The sequence below is a fragment of the Micromys minutus genome (genome assembly GCF_963924665.1).
Source record: "Micromys minutus genome assembly, chromosome: 13".
NCBI lineage: Eukaryota > Metazoa > Chordata > Mammalia > Rodentia > Muridae > Micromys > Micromys minutus.
In genome coordinates, this window is record NC_137982.1 from 45228512 (window position 1) to 45249354 (window position 20843).

Genomic DNA, 20843 nt, shown 5'->3' on the forward strand with positions numbered 1-20843 from the left:
GATGCCCTACTCACCCTCTACTGTGTACGTGCACATGTGTGGGCATAGCTGTAGGTATGTGCATATGTGTATTCTGGTTTGCTTGCGTGCACATGTGAGGACAGAGGCTACAATGAGTATATTTCCTCAATCACTCTCAACTTTTCACTTTTTAAAAACAGTCCGTCAGGGACCTTGAAGTTCACCAATTCCTCTAGATTACCAGAAGGCAAATGAGCTTCAGGGATCTGCTGCAAGACAAAAAGGAGATCAAAGAAGATGGAAGACCGACAGAGTGAGGGGCTGGACTGGGGAGCTATACTACCAAAATTAACTTATCTTCCAAAGCTCTGCTGTCACATTTCACAGACTTAGAAACAACTCAGGAGTTCATAGGGAACCACAAAAGACTATGAATAACCAAAGGTACACACACTGTTAGGGCACTGCAGTACCTGGCCAATGACATACAGAGCTGCAGTGACAAAAACACCCTGGTACTGCTATAGAAATGGATCACACTAGAAGACCCAAAAATAGTTATGCCCATGTAATTTGGACAAAGAAGATAAAAACGTGTGCTGGATAAAAACAGCCTGTTCAATACACAGTACTGTTCAATACACAGTACAGTTCAATACACAGTACAGTTCAATACACAGTACTGGGAAAGCTTGGTTTCTTCACCTTGTACAATCAATTCACAATAAGTCAAAGACTGTAATTTAAAACCTGAAATGCTGAAACTTCTAGAAATCCATAGGGAATTCTCTTCAAGACACTGGAAGAGGCAAGAACTTCCTGAGCAGAACATGCAGCCCAGAGCCAGCCTGAACTATAAACAGAAGAGACTACATAAAAATAAGCTTTTGTGCAGTGGGAACTGAAGAGATGGCTCAGCGGTCTGAGCCTGTATTGCATGAAGAAATTCTAGAGCAGAGATCAGCACACTAACAGCTTTAGATTATGACCTTTGTACCTTTCAAGCATTACAAGCAAACATAACATATGCACAGTCTCAAGTGCACATAAACACAATATGCAATGCAGCAATGTATTTACTAACTAGCCATTAAAGAACGTTTCCCAAGAAATACTCTAATAGGAGGCAGGAGAGGCTGCAGACGGCTCAACTGCCAGAATGCTTGTCCAGCATGCACAAAATCCTACATTTAGTCCCCAGCACAAAATATATCAGGAGTAGTGGTTCATGTCTATAATCCCAGCACTCAGACAGTAAAAAAAAAAAAAAAAAAAAAGGATCAGAAGTTCAAGGTCATTTTTGGCTATACAATGACAGCCTATCTTTAAAATACACATGCACACATACACACACACACCCAGGAAGCTATTAAGAATCATTAGATATAAAAGTCAAAAACAATCATAAAGTAAGTAAGAACAATTTTCAATTTACATCTATATATATATATATCCTATTACAGATTTTAAACCTGTTTCACCTATTTTTCAAAAATTAGTATTAGAAAGTGAAAACTTTCATAGATATAGCTAACAGAATTTTAAATGTGTATTATATATCCCTCACTTACTAATCTTTCTGCTAAGTCTATCACTTTGAGAAATACCAAAGATATACAAAGAAGACAGTCATGATAAAGAATATTCATTAGCAATAATATCTGCAATTTTTAAACGTTATAAGTAATAAATAAATAGGAAACTATTCGCCAACCCATGGACAATGATGTAGTACTGAAGTAATAACAAAGCAGGAAATAGGCTAGTCTCAATAAAGTCACATTCAGCCTGGCAGTGGTGGCACCTGTCTTTGATCCCAGCAGAGACAAGACAGTCTGAGTTGGAGGTCAGTCTGATCTATGGAGTGAGTTCCAAGACAGTCAGGACTACACAGAGAAACCCATCTCAGAAAAAAAAGACAAAAAATAAACAATGTAATCAAACTCAGAGATAGAGCTGGTTCTGGAGCTGGAACTGGAGCTAGTAAGCAGCACTGTGGAATGCTGTTGACAAGGTGCTGAGCTTCCGTCTGAGAAGATTAAGAAGTCCCTTAAAGGGGCGGGAGAGATGTCTCATTGGTTAAGAGCATTTACTGCTCTTGCAGAGGACAAGGTTCCTAGCACCCATATGGAAGTTCGAAAGCATCTGTACTCCAGGTCCAGAAGATCTGCCACCCTCCTGTGACCTCTGTGGTGCACATACATATTTAAAGGCCACACGCCTATATAGATAAAAAATAAAGTGTGGGGGTTAGAGAAATGGCTCATCAAGTAAAAGTCCTCGTACCCCACAGAGCCTGCGTCTGATTCCAAGCACTGGCATGGCAGCTACAGCCTGGTCTGACTTGAGTGCCGGGGGATCTAACGCTGTCTTCTGACCACCATGGGGACCAGGCGTCCACACAGTGCACACACATAATGTAAGTAAAAATATGCGGTTTTAAAATCTAGAAGAAGCATAGTTAGCATGAATATTTTTAAAGTCTCTAACAATGGATGGTGATAGTGGCTATGGGACAACTGGCATACACATAATACACTGAACATCACTCATCACAGTGACTAAAAGTAGGCAATATTATGCTTATTAACACAATCTTCAATAATATTAAAAAACAGAAACTATATTGCCATTTAAAATCTGCATTTACACATGGGCATAGTGGCATATGCCTTTAATCACAGCATTTAAAAGACAAGATCGCCAGTTAAGACCAACCTGGTCTACATAGCGAGTTCCAAAACATTTAGCGCTAGTAAGATAGTAACATAGTAAGACCATATCTCAAAAAATATATTAAAAACCTATATTCACAAAAAAGCAGCATTATAAACAACAGTTTATATGTGCTAACAAAAGATATCTCATTTCAAATTATTTCAACTACAAAATAATTTTACAGATAGTACAGCACTGCTGCTCTTATTTTACATGGAAAACTATGGTTCAGAAATTTTCACAGTTTTATAGCTATTAGTCAGAGCCAATAATGACAATCAGTTTGATTCTAAAACACATGCTGAGAGGATTAGGGTATGGGTCAGTGGTAGGGCTAGCATTCAGTGACCTAGGATAGGATCCCACAGACAGACAGACAGACAGACACACACACACACACACACACTATATTCATTCAAACTATCTCATCCTCAAATTTAAACTAACCTGGTGATCGTTTTGTTTTCATGCTACCATTTGAGTGACAGTCTTGGAGCTAGAGCAGCCTCAGTGAGCCCCTAAACAGTTAACCTATGGAGCTCCTTCAAACTATTCTGAGTTACTTGTATTTCTGCTTCACTGTAAATGAAGTCTCTGACAATTTATTTTATTTTATTTTAAAAACCTGCTTTAGTTCATGTAAATGACTAACCTAAAAAGAGATTTTGGGTAATTAGCTTCAAAAGATTTAAAAATAAACAAACTGGTACAAACAGATGTTCCCAACAATACAATCTTCCACAAAAGTAATATACACTAAGCATAAGAGACACTTATTTTCAAAAGCAGCTTAATCTATTAAATAATTCTTTGGAATAAGACTTTCGAGTATTTTTTATAAATACCGGACACTTTCCTTTGGGGGTATGGCATTGCTGGGGACAAAACAGTTTGTAAACATTCTAGACAAATTCTCTCCCACCAAGCTATACACCCATCCCTAATAAGAGTTATTTTATTTTTTTGTGTGTGGGTTTTTTAAGATTTACCTTATTTTTAATTATGTGTATATATGTGCATATCTGTGTATGGGTTTGCCCATGTGCAAAGGAGTCACTGGAGATCAGAGGTGTCAGATCACCTGGGACTAGAGTTGCAGGTGTCTGTAAGCAACCTAATGTAGGTCCTAGGAAGCAAACGTGGGTCCTCTGAAGATCAGTACATACTCTGAACTCCTGAACCATCTCTCCAGACCCTAATACAAGTTTTTAATAAACCAGAATCTCCTTTAAGGATTACAGGTAAACTAAACTGGCAGTCGAAATGAGTAAGTTTTATGTGTATACTGGTAGGTGTGCACATTTGTGATAAGTGTAAATGTGTGTGAGGGACCTATATAAAGGCCAATGTGTGTATAAAAGCCAGAAGTTGATATCAAATACCTTCTTCAATCATGCTCTTAGTTTTTGAAATAAGATCTCTCATTGAATCGAAAGCTCAGTGAGTGGTTGTGATGGCTGGCCCACCCCAAAATTATGTTAGTCCCCAAGGCCCCAGCACAGGACACAGGCTCACACCATATCCCTAGACCCATAAAATTCTTTTTACTAACTTTCTGCCTGATAAAAACCATCAAATCTCATGGGTTTTTTTTCTTTGGGGGGGGAGTTAAATGTGTGCATGTTTATATGTATGTAGACCACATGTGTGAAGGAAGATGCCTGTGGAAGCCAGAGGAAGGCTCCAGATGTTCTAGAGCTAGATACCAGGAAGTTCACGAGTGCTGTGAACCAACCTCAGAACCTCTGGAAGAACAGAAGCTTGCTTAGCTTCTGAGCCATCTCTCCAGCCTAAATCGTACATGTTTAATTCAGTAACACAAATGACATAAACAACAGTTACCTAACAGGACTTAGAAACTCATAAAACTTTGTATTTTAGTCCAAATTTCCCATGGACCCCGCACAGGCACTGAATGAAGATGGAGCCTCAAGGGATCTTCAGTGTGTAGGACAGCTATCTTCAGCATCTCACTCCAGAGGGTAACGGGAAAACCCCTTGGAAGAGCCCGAGCCACTGAGCTGGAATGCTGTGGAAAGCCTGTGTAGTTCTTCTTACCCAAACACACACAGTTCTGGGCTCAACCCAGCACAATTTTTTAAAAGTCAAAATGCCTATATAATGCCCAAGTCAGAAACACAGAAACACACCTCGGGTCTCTAATTCAGAACAAGGGATAACCTCCAACCAGACTATATCATGCACTTGCTACTCAGTAACTTTATGGGGAAATGACAGAGACATTAAAGTTAGAAATCAGTAAACTAATTCATGATTCATCTTGCAAAACAAAGCTATCTTCTATAAACCACTCACTTCTGTTTGTGCAATACAGAAAAAATATCATCAATAAACAAACAACTGTACTTACGTGTTAGATGAAAAATCCCATCACAGGCACTAATATGAGATAAAAAGGCATTCCCTAAACCCTGTCCATTGTGAGCTCCTTTCACAAGGCCAGCAATATCCACCACATTTAGGAAAGCAGGAATCTTGCTGAAATACAGAAGATAATTTTATTATAAAAAACCTGCTATCCAACCAACTGAATTCTCCATACATTTCATATAAATTAACTATTTACTTCTTGAAACAAGGTTTGGAATGTACATACTAATTTAATAAATTAATAGCTCCCCAAATAAACAAACTTTCTATATGCAGTGACTTCTTTCTTTTACTTTCTATTACATTACTATTTGTATGTGTGTCTGTGTGTGTCTGAGTGGGCACTGGGGTGGGGGTGGAGGGTCGTGCATGTGCCACAGTTCACTCTGGAGGTCAGAGGACAAATTGCAGAAGTCAGTCCTCTCCTTCCACTATGTGGAGTCTAATTTAAGTCATTAGGTTCGAAGGCAGCCTCCTTTACCTACTGAGTCATCTCACTATTCCTCCAGTGTGTGTGTGTGTGTGTGTGTGTGTGTGTGTGTGTGTGTGTACACTCGAGAGTGTGCAGGAGCATCCACAGGTGTCAAGTGCATGAAGTGGCCCAAAGTTTACATAGGAGTCTTCTTCAATCATTATCTTCCTTACTCATTCAGAAAGGTCACCCAACAAACAAAACTCAAAAATCAAACCCACAGAACTCACAGGCATGGCCAGTCTGTCCAGCCAGCTTCCTCCAGGGATTCTCTCTGTTTCAGCACACTGCATGCGCATGAGTGTTAGAGCTCTGAACTCCAGACCCTACTCACTGAGTGAGCCAGCTCCCGTGTCCCCCCCTTTTTTGTGCATGTGTGAACACAAGTATGCATGCAACTGTGACTGTCCACATGTGAATGTAACCCCTGAGAGCCAGAGGCCATATTCCAGTGTTATTCCTCAGCTACCATCCGCCTTGCTTCTTGAGACAGAGGTTTTATTATCTGAGCTTGCCAACTAGGCTAGGCTAGTGACCAGCAAATCCCAGAAGTCACCTGTCTGCCACTGACTGCTAGAATTACAAGTGCACGCCCATAGTGCCCTGCTTTTGTTTTGTTTTGTTTTGTTTTTTAGACAAGGTTTCACAGTGCACCTCTGCCTGTCCTGAAACCTGCTCCGTAGATCAGGCTGGCCTCAAACTCAGATCCACCAGCCTCTGCCTCCCCAGTGCTAGGATCAAATATGCGCATCACCACCACCTGGCTATATCTGGCTTTTTAAAATGTAGGTTCAGGAGACTGAACTTGGGTGTTCATGCTTGCATGACAAGCATCTTATCCACGGAGCCATTTCCACAGACCACATTAAGACTTTCTTACCTAGGAAAATGAGGGAGGAAACTATTGTTCTATTTCTGAAATTAAAACTCCCATCAGTAATATTACTAAAAGTTCTACTGGCACATACACATATCAAGTTTCAAAATCAAGAAGGTAGCTAGATATGCTTGGGATTCAGCAGAAGCTAGGATTAAAAACAGAAACCTGGTATTTATCAGCACCTCAAAATAGTGAATAAAAATGTTTTGTGAATGAATACAACAATGAATGAAAAGTTAGTAAAAAATTAAAAAGAATACTAAATTCTCAGTAGTAATAGATAAATAGTAAATATATTGTATATGACATAGTACTAAAAGGTAATAAAAATGATATATTGTATATATCAGTAGTAATAGATAAATAGTAAATATACTGTATATGACAGTACTAAAAAGGTAATAAAATGATAGTTTCAATTGTATCGTTAATCTAGAAAGTTATTTAAGTATGCCTTTTATCTTTAATTAGAAAAACTGAAACCTTATTAAGGAGAAAATAAGATAATGCATTGTAGGACATGGGGACAGAAGCAATAACATAGTAAGAAGTGAAAGCTACCTCTTCTCCCTATACGGTGAGAGAACAGGCATATCTACATGGAGAGGAATATTCTTCTGTACGAGATGCTGAATGTGTACACGGAAGCCTGGGCTGTTTCCCTAGAGTATGAACGACCCTGCATTTATTTCTGAGCATATGCGCAGGACACCAGCTCTCTCTAATCCTGACCAGCACTGCAGAGTCGATGCTGTTCTCTCCTTATCGTGTTTGCCCTTCTCTAGCTCTGAGAATCCTCAATAGATCCCGGTGTGTGCTGAATCCCTCTTTATAACCACCCCCTTCACTCCATCTAATTTGCAGACCTCCCTCCCGTTCGCCCCTGGCTATTGTGAGGCTGTGCTTCTGACAACAGGCAATCCTTGTAGGCCCAGCAGCCAGCATGCTGCCATCTCATCCTACTGAATTCCCTGCTAGTATAGACCCTTGTCACAGCTAGACTGCATGGCCATGTGCTGAAATTTTATAAGATATGGAGTTACAATAAATCTTTTGAATTTCAAATCTGTTGAAATTTTAGAAATTAAAAGTATGAATTTCTCAAAAACATCCTTGTTTTCCTTTCCAAAAAAAAAAAAAATTAATGGCACTTATGGAAATAAAGAACTTGAAGGGAAGCCTATCTTCTGAAGTTTATAAGGTCAAAATACTACTTGTATGAAAACACAACAGTAGAACTAAGAATACAGTTAGGCCCGGGAGTAGTGGTGCACATTTAATCCCAGCATTCAGAAGGCAGAGCCAAGCTGACCTCTGTAAATGTGAGGCCACCTGGTCTATCTACACAGTGAGTTCCAGGCCAGCCAAGGCTACATAGTGAGACTGTCTCAAAAACAACACCAAACAAAAACCAGCATTAAGTATTACAGGTTATAAAAGCTCACATTCAACCAATCAAAGATCAAAAAGTATTCACAAGACAGAAACCACACCTGTAATGGGCATGAAAGTTGATTTCTTGTCATTGTTCCCTAAGCAATAGAGTGTGCCTATTTCTGTAACAGTTGAATTACCGTATAAGTAAAGTGGAGAGGGTGTGAGGTGCATAGGAAACGGTGCAAAGGCTACATGCATGAAATGCTTAGAGCACTTAGGTGAGCAGCTTTTGATGTCTCTAGAGTCTAAGAACCAATTCCCATTTCATGGATACCAAGGGACAACTGATTACTAAAATCACCTTAAACAGCTGTAGTAATGCATGCCTGTAAATTCCAGGCTGAGGCAAGAAGAGTACAGGTTCAAGGCCAGCCTGGGCTACATAGTCAAACCTTTTGTTAAATAAACAAACAAGCAAAACCATCTAAAAGGTAGAAATTACTGTCAATAAATTAAGGATCTTCTTTACAAACCTCCTCCTATGTATAACAAACGTATAGCCTTACAATATTACATTATAAAATCGTATAAGCTAATTCCTCCCTCTACTTCACAATCTCAGAAAAAATAACTACATTAACAAGGAAGATCCTTCCTTCTTCCTTTTCTGTTCTACATTGCTTTCATAATCATCCAAAGAACTGCTACATTAACATTGGAAGAAACTTGATCCGGAACATAACAAATACACGCATTTCCCCATCTACAAGCAAAGAGATAACGGTGTGATGTATTCTTACCTTGCTGGTTTGTGATACTGGCAAAGGAAGTCAAACCTCTCATCTGGCACAGGTACTCTGCTCTCGTTAGGGTCTATAGTGCAGAACGGGAAGTTTTCTGCCGAGGCCTGACTATTGGTTAGTACATTGAAGAAGGTGGACTTCCTAAAATAAAGGAAAGCTCTTTCAGTCAATTCTTAAATTGCTAAAAAAAAAAAAAAACACACACACACACCTGATGCTGTTAGAGCTCAATATTATAAGGACAAATCTGGGAAGGCAGAAACATTTTTACTAACGCAAAATATCAAATTTGACAATTTAACTTCATAATCGGGTTATATTCCCTATTTCAGTCTATTTGGAGTTTGAAATAGAAGATATCTGGAGCTCCATATGATGTCACGAAACATTCTTTGCACAATGTGCCATTATCCATAACGCCAGTATCATTTCATCACACCTAACTTAACTTTCCTAACATAACACAGAGAGCTAGCATGACTGTTCCCAAAGCACTCCAACTTGAGTCAGAGCTCATACTAATTGCTAATTGTTACTACACAAAGATCACTGGTAAGCCTCAAACTATGAATAAAATAAAAGTAAATATGTGAAAAGTAAAAGAAAAGTAAATAGATGAATTTAAATCAAGATTAAAAAGTGTATTCATATCAGAGAAACTAACCATTTTCCAATCATCTGATTCATATCGTGAGATATACTCACAAGATCACACCAACCCATAGAACACCAGTCATGTTTTTAAAATGTGCCGAGTTTTTAAAAAGTGGAGTAAAATCTGAAACAAAACGGGAATTTTACAGATTTTGCTGATTTGGTTTGGACTGCTGTACAGACCTCACTACAGTAACTTTCCCTTGCTCCAGAGAGGGTACAAGGAATTTAAGTGAGAATTGCTGTTATACAATGTTTTTTAGAATTGAGGAAGTGGCTAAGGATTAGTCAGTAATTATAAAGCCAGCACTTACAAACTTTGGTTAGATGTGATTATGTAAAAATGTTTGCACATGGACTAAATTTGATAAACAATACTCAAAAAGTATAAAAGTTGAGTTACTATGTGAATTAAAGATGATGATTTTTCCCTAACCCCCCCCACAAAAAATTTAAGGTAAAACTGTCTCTTCAAATGAGGTCTAATTATCTTATATTCATCAGGGAAAAAACCATCTTAACCACAACACATCTGATTAAACTTTTAAACTAAGAAACAAGTCCTTTTTTATTTAATTCTGAGAGCCCTATTAAACATGATGAAAAGAAGGTAACAATCGAAGCTTTTCTTAGTGCTACTAGTAAGAAGTGTGTTTTAACAACAAAATACTGAGTGATGCCTACCTACCAGTCCTTAAATACTGAGCTTACACCACATTCAGAGTCAAGTAGAAACGTGTGCCAAATAGACAAAATCACTGCTGCTAGTCAAATCAGCGCTTCTGAAGGCCTGCTACCTGCATTGCAGACAGTAAAGGTGGGCATTGTGAGGCCTATTACAGGACCTACCAGTATTCAAGCCCAGGTTTTAAATATACTTCAGATACATGGTATAAAGTCAGGTTTTAGAGACACGAGGCTAGATTCATGCTCAGCTAAACAACCAATAGTGACTGCTAAAGGATTTATAGTAGCAATGCGTAACAACCTAGTAGAGGATGTCCTGAACAAATGTGCACTGTTGACACCCACATGGCCACAGTAAGGAAAGATCAAGACCTTGAATACACAGGTAAACTGGCAAGCTTGTTCCTGCATGGGACAGTCTCTGTAGGATGGTAAAGCTTTCCATGGGGGGGGGGGGGGCAATTGCAGAATGACCACTGTGTACAAAAAACTAACAACTGCAGTTCCAGGTTTCTGAAATAGTAGGTGTATACTGGCTGGTTTTGTGTCAACTTGACACAAGCTGGAGTCATCACAGAGAAAGGAGCCTCAGTTGAGGAAATGCCTCCATGAGATCCAGCTGTAAGGCATTTTCTCAACTAGTGATCAAGGGAGGAGGGCCCAGCCCATTGTGGGTGGAGCCATCCCTGGGCTGGTAGATTTGGGTTCTATAAGAAAGCAAGCTGAGCAAGCCAGAAGAAGCAAGCCAGTAAGTAACATCCCTCCATGGCCTCTGCATCAGCTCCTGCTTCCTGACCTGCTTGGGTTCCAGTCCTGACTTCCTTTGGTGATGAACAGCAATGTGGAAGTGTAAGCTGAATAAACCCTTTCCTCCCCAACTTGCTTCTTGGTCATGATGTTTTATGCAGGAATAGAAACCCTGACTAAGAGAAGGTGTGACTCCATCAAAGCACACACCCCACCTGACCCCACCTTTTCCTGTTCACATGTTGTTTCTTTAACGTTCCTGTCCTTTCTTCATTTCCTTGTCACCCCTAGTCAGAGTTCCAGGACCCAAGCCTCATGATAGTGCTAGGAACAATTTCAAAGCTCTAGGAATAAAATGAACCAGAGATTTGAACTCACTGGTTTCTTTTATAGAAGTGTCCTTTAATTTCAGTCTTATGAAGACAGATGTCATACTACTTAATTTTTAAAGGATGTATATTTATAAAGGTATAATTCATTTACTTCCAAAAAAGATGGTAAGTCTTGAGCCAGTGAGAAGGCTCAACGAGTTGCCTACCACGGAGCCCGGCAACCTGAATTTAATCTCTGGCACCACAGGTGGCAAGAATGTATTCTATAAAGTTGTTCTCCAGCCTCTACACACTAACCAAGGCATGCACACATTCCCGCACACATACCATATACATACATGTAAAATAATATATATTTTAATTTTTAAAAGACTATAGGAGAACATAATTTACAACATTAGTATATAAACCCAGAGAGCAGATACTTTTTAAGAAATTTTGCACTTGCACTGTGGCCTTTAAACGTCATACCTATTAAAAATGGTCAAGACTTCTCAGAAGATCTGCACCAAAAAAACAACACCAACAGAAAGTCAGACAAGCTGATTACATGCCTACAAGCCTTTCCAGCGTGAGGCAGGAGGGTTGTGAGTTTGTTTACTGTCTCATCCACACAGAAAAACCAACAAAAAATAACCTGGAATCTCAACTTTTCCCTCAAAACACAAAGAAGCTATTGATAGTCATAGAGTCCAATGAAAATAACTGTACGCCTGCTGTGCCAACTGTTTCAGGGAGCTGAGGCAGGAGGATGGCTTATACCCAGTAGCTATCAATCAACCTTGGTAATACAACATGACCAAAAATTAAAAAAGAAAGTGAGAGAAAGAAAAAGCTATCCTGGAGCAATTTGAAATGGCCAACTAAGGAAAACTCCATCAAGATAAGCCCCAATCAAAATGATTAACACATTTTTTAACAAATCAAATAATTTTAATATTCACATACTGTAGATAAACCTCAAAAATATATTCTCATTGTCCACATAGTAAAGACAGTACAAGCGAGTCCAATATCGCTCAGTGGCACGCACCATGACAAGACTAAGAGTTCAATCCTCAGCATCACAAAAAGAAAAAAAAACTTTTAACATTCAAGCCATATCCCAAAACATACACCAGAAGAAACTGCTACTGTTCTTAGAGAGAGAAAAGGTAACACATTCAAACTCAACATGAAAGACAATTTCCATTTCTATAGACCAATTCATCTTACATAGGTTTCCAGTTTAGAAATCCAGTAATTCTACAGGCATGAAAAAGGAGATGAGGAAGGAGGAAACAGACGCTACAGAGTTGAGGGAAGGCTAAAGAATCTGCCTTCCAATAGCTTTGTGTGCACAAAACGGAAAGAGGAGGGAGGAGGGAGGAGGGAGGGAGGGGGGGAGGGAGGGAGGGAGGGAATAAGAAAGAACTAGAAATAGCTTAAGATTATTACTATGGATTTCAATGGCAACAAAGACATTTTTGATCTATTAAAGTATATTCAAGCAATGCCTTGTGGAATCAAATAATTTTGTTTTGGCCTAAGATTGATGGGTTAAAAAATCCATGGGCTTTTTTTTTTTTTTTTTTTTTTTTTTTTGAGAAATGAAATTTTATACATACATATACATTTAAATCCTGTGAGGTTATTATTAAGACTTAAAACAAGAGAAAGACTCAAATTATAGAAAATTCAAACGTGAGTGAGTTTGAAGGCTGGAGAACAGGTGAGGGTCCGGCAGCACTGCGGCTTTACAGGGGACCAGGGTGTGACTCCCAGTGCTCATGTGCTGGTTCACGGCAGCCAACTAAGTGAAGCTGCAGTACCAGGGACACTCGCTCTTCTATCCCCAATGAGCACCGTGAGCACAGGTGTATCTGTGCTACACACACTCACACATATATACATAACAATAAATAAACCTAAACGAAAGACTGCTTTGCACAAAGGACTTTCATCAATAATGAGACTTGAAGAAACGCTACCTAGTGGTACATGCCTGTAATCGTACAACTCAGGAGGGATTAACAAACTAGCCTCAGCTACACAGTGATTTTAAGGCCAGCCTGTGCTAGAAAGAACAAAACCACAAACAGAAGACAGTAGCTAGACTTAATATGTAGGCCTCTACCTAAGATATACAAATTTCACTTTGGAAATAACATCTTAGTACATTAAAAAAAATAATCTAATTGAATAGGTTTTACCTAAAATCTTTATGAAAATTTCAGTAGGTAAGAGAAAATATGAATATGAATGCAATTCCCACAGCATACTGAATTAACCATTTATACCACACATCCAAGGCACAGATAAAGCAGAATGTCCTTTCAGACTTTTCTTTCCATAACTATATTTTTCACTTGTTACTTTGGTGCCTGTATGTCAAGGTGCACGTCAGCCACTGCCCATGTATGGAGGTTAGGGACAGTGCCTCCCACAACGTGGGTCCCAGACACTGAACTCAGGTGCCTTTACCTGCTGAGTTATCTCATCAGCCCTGCTTTTTGGAACCTAGATACTTAATTGTTAAAAGCATCTATTCAGCAGAGAAACAGAAAAGACAAGTGATTGCTAATGTATGTGTGTGCACAGGTCAGTGTAGCTCATTCGTATTCTAACTACTCAGCAAAGGAACCTAAATTCAGTAACACACCCAGGAACAATGGTCAAATGTAGAGGTCAGATTATTAGTCTCTTAATACCATTCTTGAATTTTAAAGGAAATTGTCTAAAAGTCATTTTTTCCTTTTGTTGAAAAACAGGTGAGGGCCTGGGTCAAAGGTTCACTTGGTAAAGTACTTGCCATACTAGCATGAGGACCTGAGTCTAGATCTTCTGAGCCCTAACAACCCCTATTCCTTGGCTACTCTTCCAAAGCTCACGGTGGACCCAGCTTTCCTCATTCCTACACCCTCCTAGTCCTCCCTTCTAGCCCACCCGGTCAGCCCACATCTATAAGCACTTTCTAAGATCCCCAGACCTGGACTAAGACCAGGGTCTCCCTCAGCCAGCATCAGAGAAGCTTCCTCCTGCAGCAGATGGGAACACATACAGAGACCACAACTGGACAAGGGGCAGTGACAGACCTTCCAACTTAGTCTTAAACCTTCCAACTTTTGATGTCTCCATCAAAGCCTTCCCTTCAGGGCTGAGGAGGAAAACTCGTAAGAGCCCAGGAGATGGAAGACACCAAGGATACAGTGCTTCCCAGACAACAGGACTGACACACGTGAACTCAGAGACCGTGGTGGGCACAGAGTCTACACAGCTCCAAGCCAGATGGTGTCCCATCCCTCACTCAAAAGCTATCTCCAAGTTCCAAATGCTCAAAACATTTTCTCCAATAGTCTCATTGGGTATAAAAAAAAACAGTTAAGGGAAGCTAACACAAATCAAACTCAATGGTATTTTGGAGAATTTTGTCTCATAATGCTTTGTATAGACATTTTTTTTCCTTACTGGTCTCTTGCTTATATATGGTTTCCAATTTTGTGTTTTTATGGGGTCAATCTGTGTGTGTCAGCATGTATGTATGTATATATGTATATGTATATATGTATATATGTTATATGTACACAAAGTGTTTTCTTTGGCTTTTTTCTGTTTTGTTTTATACTGGTCTATTTGACGTCTAAAGAGAGACAGAAGGCATGGAGTTTGATGAGTGGAGGAGGTAGGGAGCAGATAAGGAAGAGGAAACAAGGATCAGAATATATTGTGTGAAAAAGATGTATTTTCAATTTTTAAAAAATGATGGAAATCAACTATGGCAGACATTATTAACTTTTGGCTTTCACGTGAGTGCATGTGTGTACATGCATGTGTTTTCTAACCTTCCTTGCAACTAAACACTGCAGTTTAAAGGAAAATGCTGCTAAATTATTTGACACTTTGGGTAACCAACTATCTGGAATTCATAGCAACCTAGGCCAATAGGAAAAGGCTACAATCCTAGGGACTGCTGAGCTATAAGCTAAGAATCTGTGTTCCCTAAAACTATCATACAGAAGATCTGCTACTACTAACGAACCCATTTTGACTGCAAAATACACTTTTATTCTATTGTGTGCAAAACATACAATAAACTCTTTAAACCATGGTTATATGGAATATTGTAACCTCTATAACTCAATCTAATGTCACACAAGAAAATCTATCCTTGAAACAAGTCTAAAACACTAAGTAGTTTCCCCCAAGAGCTTCTAAACCTTACATTCACAACAATACACTGTTCTAACAAAAGGTAATTTACGAAGTAAATTCTGAGGTAAGAAACCGAGAGAAGTAGAAACCAAATCGCCATACTCTTACCCTGATACTCTTTTCTCTGCATTAAAACGTCTCTTTATCACTAAGCCTACATATCACTAAGCTATCAAAGACGAGAGATTATCCTATTCACAAATAATTACTACCTTCCACAAATAATTACTGGGTGTTCACTATTTACTAACACCAGTCTAGGCACTAGAAATATGTCAATAAACAGGAACAACACTACCACTTCCTTTTTGGAACTGAAAGTCTATTCGGGGATGCCAAACAGCTAATTCAATTCGATAGTATGTACAACAGTCAGAACAGAGACTGTTCAATAAGTACCAGACTAGCTCTCTAGGCAAAGGGATCTATTCCTATAGTCCCAGTATTCAGTAGGCTCAAGATTCCTGGGAACTCAAGGTCAGCTTGTGCTATGAATGAGACTTTGTCACAAATGAGACATGACTTCAGGTATAATGGCACATGCCTTTAATCCCAGCATTCAAGAGGTAGAGGGAGGAAATCCCTGTGGGTTTGAGGCCACCCTGATCTACACAGTGGATTCCAGGATAGTCAGAGCTACATCCTGAGACCCTGCCTCAAAAACAAACAGAAAACATAAAACACAGCTTAGCTATGAACACAGCCATTTAGCTTCTGTAATTAGCTTTACAGACACACACTAAAAAGCAAGCTCACTTAGCTCTCTAATACCAAGAGATTCTTCAGATGGTGTCTGTCCTGGTTAGTTCTATGCCAACTTGACACAAGCAGGAGTTACCTGAGAAGAGAGGACTTCATCTGAAAAATTGCCTCAATAAGGTCAGCTGTAAGCAAGAATGCAGAGTATTTTCTTAATTCCTGTTCGACAGAGGTGGGCCCAGCTATCTGTGAGTGGGGACATACCTGGGTTGGCAGTCCTTGGTTCTATAAGTAAGCAGCTGAACAAGCCATGAGGAGCAAGCCAGTAAGTAGCACTCCTGCATGGTCTCTGCATCAGCTCCTGCCTCCAGGTTCCCATCTGGTTTGAGTTCCTACACTGGCTTCTTTCAATGGACCAAGATTCAGAATACATAACCCAAATAAACCCTTGCCTCCAGGAGTTGCTTTTGGTTGTGATATTTCATCAGAATGGCAGAAACCCTAACTAAAACAGTTTCTAAATTGAATGTTCTTACTGCAACCAGTAGACTACTCTTTAGAAAACTACCCTGAACCTCCGATCCATTTCCTGTAAACCCATTCAAAGCTAGACAGACCTAATTGGCCTTTCTTGCCCAGGAGTATGTACAATAAAACAGTCATCCCGGCTAAGATTCATCCAGGTCAAGAGTTGGTGTGGTGAGTTCATGTGGACCGGTACAAACCTGCCTCACCTGAACTCTTATCCTTCTGATGTCTAGCTGTCCACTCCTTCATTTCTTCTAATAAGCATCTTTTTTCTTGCTTAAAAGATTTGTGTTTTATAGTCAACCCTACCTGATACAGTTTAATAGAAAAAACATTCTATAAAAATGAATTTTGCAAGCAAACACAATTGCCAAAATTGAGTAAACTATTGCTTTAAAATAAGTGAATTTTCACATAAGCCCTGAATTAAATCTTCAGGACCTCCCTATTGAAACAGAGAATTCAAGCAAGCAGGAGGACTAAGTAGGTAGACACTCCACCAAGCCCAGTGGCCTGAAGTCAATCCCCTAACCACATGCCAGAACTAACCTCCACAAGCCGTCCTTTCATCTCCAATATTTGTGTCATTACCCACAAACCAAAGGAATAAAATGCAATTCAAGGGGCTGGAGTGGATGAGAGTGCTCAGTGGTTGAGAGCACTGGCTGCTTTCCTGGAGAATCAGGGTTCAATTCCCAGCACCCACATGACACCCTCACACAGACATAAATGCAGACAAAAACAAAACAAAACAAAAAAAATGCACATAAAAATGCAATTGAAAATATTTTTAAGTTAAATTTTTATTGTGTTTAATGTGCCTCACTAAAACTGAAGAGGAGGACTATTTTGAAGTTGAAAGTACTAATTATTATTATATTCTATACTGCACTCCAAAAAAGCCTAACATTAAAAAAAAAAAAAAAACTTAAGATTTTTAAGATCTTCTACTGGTGCAGAAAAACTCCCTGCAAACATTATGATCAGATTTTGCTTTCAATTTACTGGCAGTACCCTGCAAGTACTTGGCTTGATTACCTGTTTGGCTATATTTGTATTACCACTCTTTATTTATTATTACTCCACTGGTAGACTCTAGCAAAGAAAGAGACCACTTCAAATATAGCCCACTCTGGAAGACACGGATCCTCAGACAAACACATCCGCTTATGTTTTATATTACAAGAATCCAAGAACTGGGGAACTTGAACACACTGTGCTCTACTCACTGAGAATTTTCTAATAGGAGCTCCAGAGAGCACACAAACCACCGCAGTTGTCTTATATACCACTAACCTAAACATCTAAACGTACATCCCAAAATGCCATAGTGATCTTCATAAACACATGCTGTGTCTATTACCCTAATCACTTGAGATAGAGAGGAAGAGGGAGAGAAGAGGAAGAGGAAGAAAAAGAAATAGTAGTAGTAGTAGAAGGAAGAGGAGGAGGAAAGGAGGGAGAAGAGAAGGAGGGAGGGAGATTTTCTTGTTTTTGAGACAAGGTTTCTCTAGAGCCCAGCTGCCTCAATGTTACAGTACTGGTCTTGCATTAGCCTCCTAAGTGAGAGGATAAAGATGTGACCCACCATGCCTGGCTAAGATAGTTTAAAAAATGAAAAGGACAGACAGTAAACATTAACGTTACATGTGTAAAAAACTGTAAGACTAATCCCACATATATCTTCTATCATTGTCTCATGTGCAAATATATGATATACATGGTTAACTTTAATTTTAAAGACATGACAAATTCAGTACTTTGTTTTCATAATTCCCAAGTTTAAACACCCTTTGTGTACACACATGTGGCATCCATTCGCCTGTTCAAATGTGTGTAGACACAGGTGCATGTGGTGCTTATGGTAGCCTGATGCTGGCGTCAAGTGTCTTCCTCAACTGCGGGCCACCTTATTATTAAAGCAGGGTCTGCTGCTGAACTCGGAGCTCAAGACTTTCTAAACGGGGGCTAGCCAGCTTGTTCTGTGGATTGCCTGCTCTGGCTTTTAAATATGGAGAAACAGAAACCTTTTACTTACATTCTAACAGTATATGCAAAGTAGTTACTTTTTTCTCCAACAAAATTGCACCCGCCAGACAACCCTCTTCTCAAGAGCTTTATAAAAAGGTTTTTAAGCTACTTCCTAAATGGCTCTACTGCTAGGTTTCTAGCAACAGTGTGGGCAGGAAGCACAACTCCAAGCCAATGGGATGCTTCTCCCAACATTTCAAGCAAATGTAGCTAATTTGCCTCAATAATATTTTAACTCTCACTGCTCCTTCCTGAGTTTAGCAAACAATGTCAATAACTCGTTTCAATGTGTGCAAAAAAGCATAAAATCAAGTAAATAGAATGCATGTAAGTAAACACCTAGCTTTGTAACAATACTCCAGCCCCTTTACTTCAATTTGAACTCTTACTGCCTTGTACGCTTCTGTTTTTACAGCAGGACAGAAAGGTTTATAAAATAAAAATAAGAAAAGTCCCCATTTTTACTTACCCAACATTTGGTAATCCAACAATACCAATTTTCAGTGAGGTTCCGAATCTTCCAATGATTGGAGGTGGTTTAATTCCATCTCCTCCCTTTTTTGGGGGCATCTAAAATAGCAAAATAAACTTTTGAAACTACAAACAAGACACACTTCTGTCTACAGAATATATTACTGGGTAACAGAAAAGAAAACCTACTGTATATTATCAATCCACAACCAAAATAAGAACAAAGCCCATTTTGGGGGAGGGGAGGAGCTCTGTAAACAGGTCTGATTCTAAAATTTGTACCCGAGTCATTGCTAGTTCCAGAAACACGGAGGCAGCAGAAATCAAAGATTAAACACAAAATTTAGTTCCAATCTTCCATGTTGGCCGCTGACAACTGCCTTCTTAACCTGTCATATTATTTGAAGGAAAGCATTTCGAAGCAGGAGCAGCGACACAAGTCAAAGAACACCCATTACAGAAATACCAGCAACTTGGTCACCTCTCAGCAACCATTCTTCCGCCACTTGGGACCTGCCTTTCTCCACAACTCAACGTTTACCACACTCTTGGTCACCACTGGGCCTGGGGGTCCTTCCAACCCAGGCCTTTTCGCCCTTGACACTGTGGGTACGGCTAATCAATCCTTATAAACAGCTTTTGAAACCCACTCAAAACTGAAAACTCTGAAGGCACTCACCTCACCCGTTTTTAAGATCCAACCTAAAGCTTTCAGGTATGATGCTAAAAACAAGTCTACCAGTACACTATAGCCCCATTTCAAATACTTTCAACCTTTTGATTGACAAGTCCAAACTTTCTGTCTTTTCTTGCTTGTCCTGGCTCCAAGGTCCACTGTACAAAATTGATCTCAACTTTTAACACTGCAATAGGAACCAACGAAGAACTGCAACCTCGTGTCTTAGAAACTTGAAACTCATACTATCCCTGCCTTCTGGCTGGGTTGTACCTCCTCCTCCCCGCCCGCCCCAGAAGTGATATTCCAACCTGTAATCCCAGAACGGGAGGACAAGGATCTCTCCTTTTTAGGGTCTTGACACCTGTTCCGGGCCTCCAATGAGCAGCTGCATGGGAGAACCCGTCCAGTTCTGTGGCCTATTGGGGTGAACTACAAGGGGTGCCCCCGTAGCCCAGTCAAGCAGGACCCCCGCGCACCACCTTTCCCCTCCCGACCCGGCACTGGCGTCCAGCCCTAAAGCAAAGCTTTTCCCCCAGACTGCGGCCAGGGCCAATCTCGTGGCCGCGCGGCCTAGTCCGGGGCGCCTCATTCATCCACATGCCTCAAGCAGTCCGCTGCTCTCAGCCCGTCCCGGAGGCCGGTCGCCGGCCTGGCGCCAGCTTCCGAGCCACTGTCCCAGGTGCCTATGGGCTCCTTCGGGGACTCACCGTGCACCAGGCTAACGATCGCACGGGGTCCCGGATTGCAAAGACCGGTGTCGCCGGCAGCCGGAGGTGGGGAGGAAGGCGGAGAGAGCTCAGGCCCGGCCCTCCGCCGAGCCGCACGCACGACGGCAGAGGCGACGGAACGGGCGGGCCGGGGCGGCACCTGTGCGCAGGCCACGCCCCCAAGGGGATCCGCGCTCATTGGCCGGAATGCCGGGGCCCGGATGGGCGGGGCCTGCAAGGGGCGGGCCCTTAGCCTCCCCAGGCTTCTGCGTCTCTCTGTCTTTCCACGTGGGCTTCAACCGAACCTCCTGGTTTTCTTTCCGCTCCACTGCGGGCTCCGGGCTCCCCATGCTACTCGGATCCCTCTTGTCCCTGACTGATCGCGCCGAGATCTGCCTTCGCCACCTGCAGGACGCCGCTATCCTCCCCTTTCCAGTAACTTCTTTCAGATGGGCTAACAGTGAGAGGTCATTAAACTTTCTTCAAGGAAAAAAGGACCAAAGAAAACTTCGTAT

The 20843-nt window shown here is 40.5% G+C and overlaps 1 protein-coding gene across 1 annotated transcript in view; it reads right to left on the reverse strand.

Annotated features, from left to right (window-relative positions):
• Positions 1-20443, reverse strand: part of OLA1 (Obg like ATPase 1) — a 113954-nt gene extending 93511 nt beyond the window's left edge. The window contains exons 1-4 of the mRNA XM_080927226.1: positions 20329-20443; positions 18941-19041; positions 8600-8743; positions 5051-5178 (exon numbers count right to left, since the gene is read on the reverse strand). Coding sequence (XP_080783352.1) covers positions 5051-5178; positions 8600-8743; positions 18941-19041 — 373 coding nt within the window. The 5' untranslated portion in view covers positions 20329-20443. The remainder of the gene's footprint in view (positions 1-5050; positions 5179-8599; positions 8744-18940; positions 19042-20328) is intronic.
• Between the last annotated feature and the right edge of the window lie 400 nt (positions 20444-20843).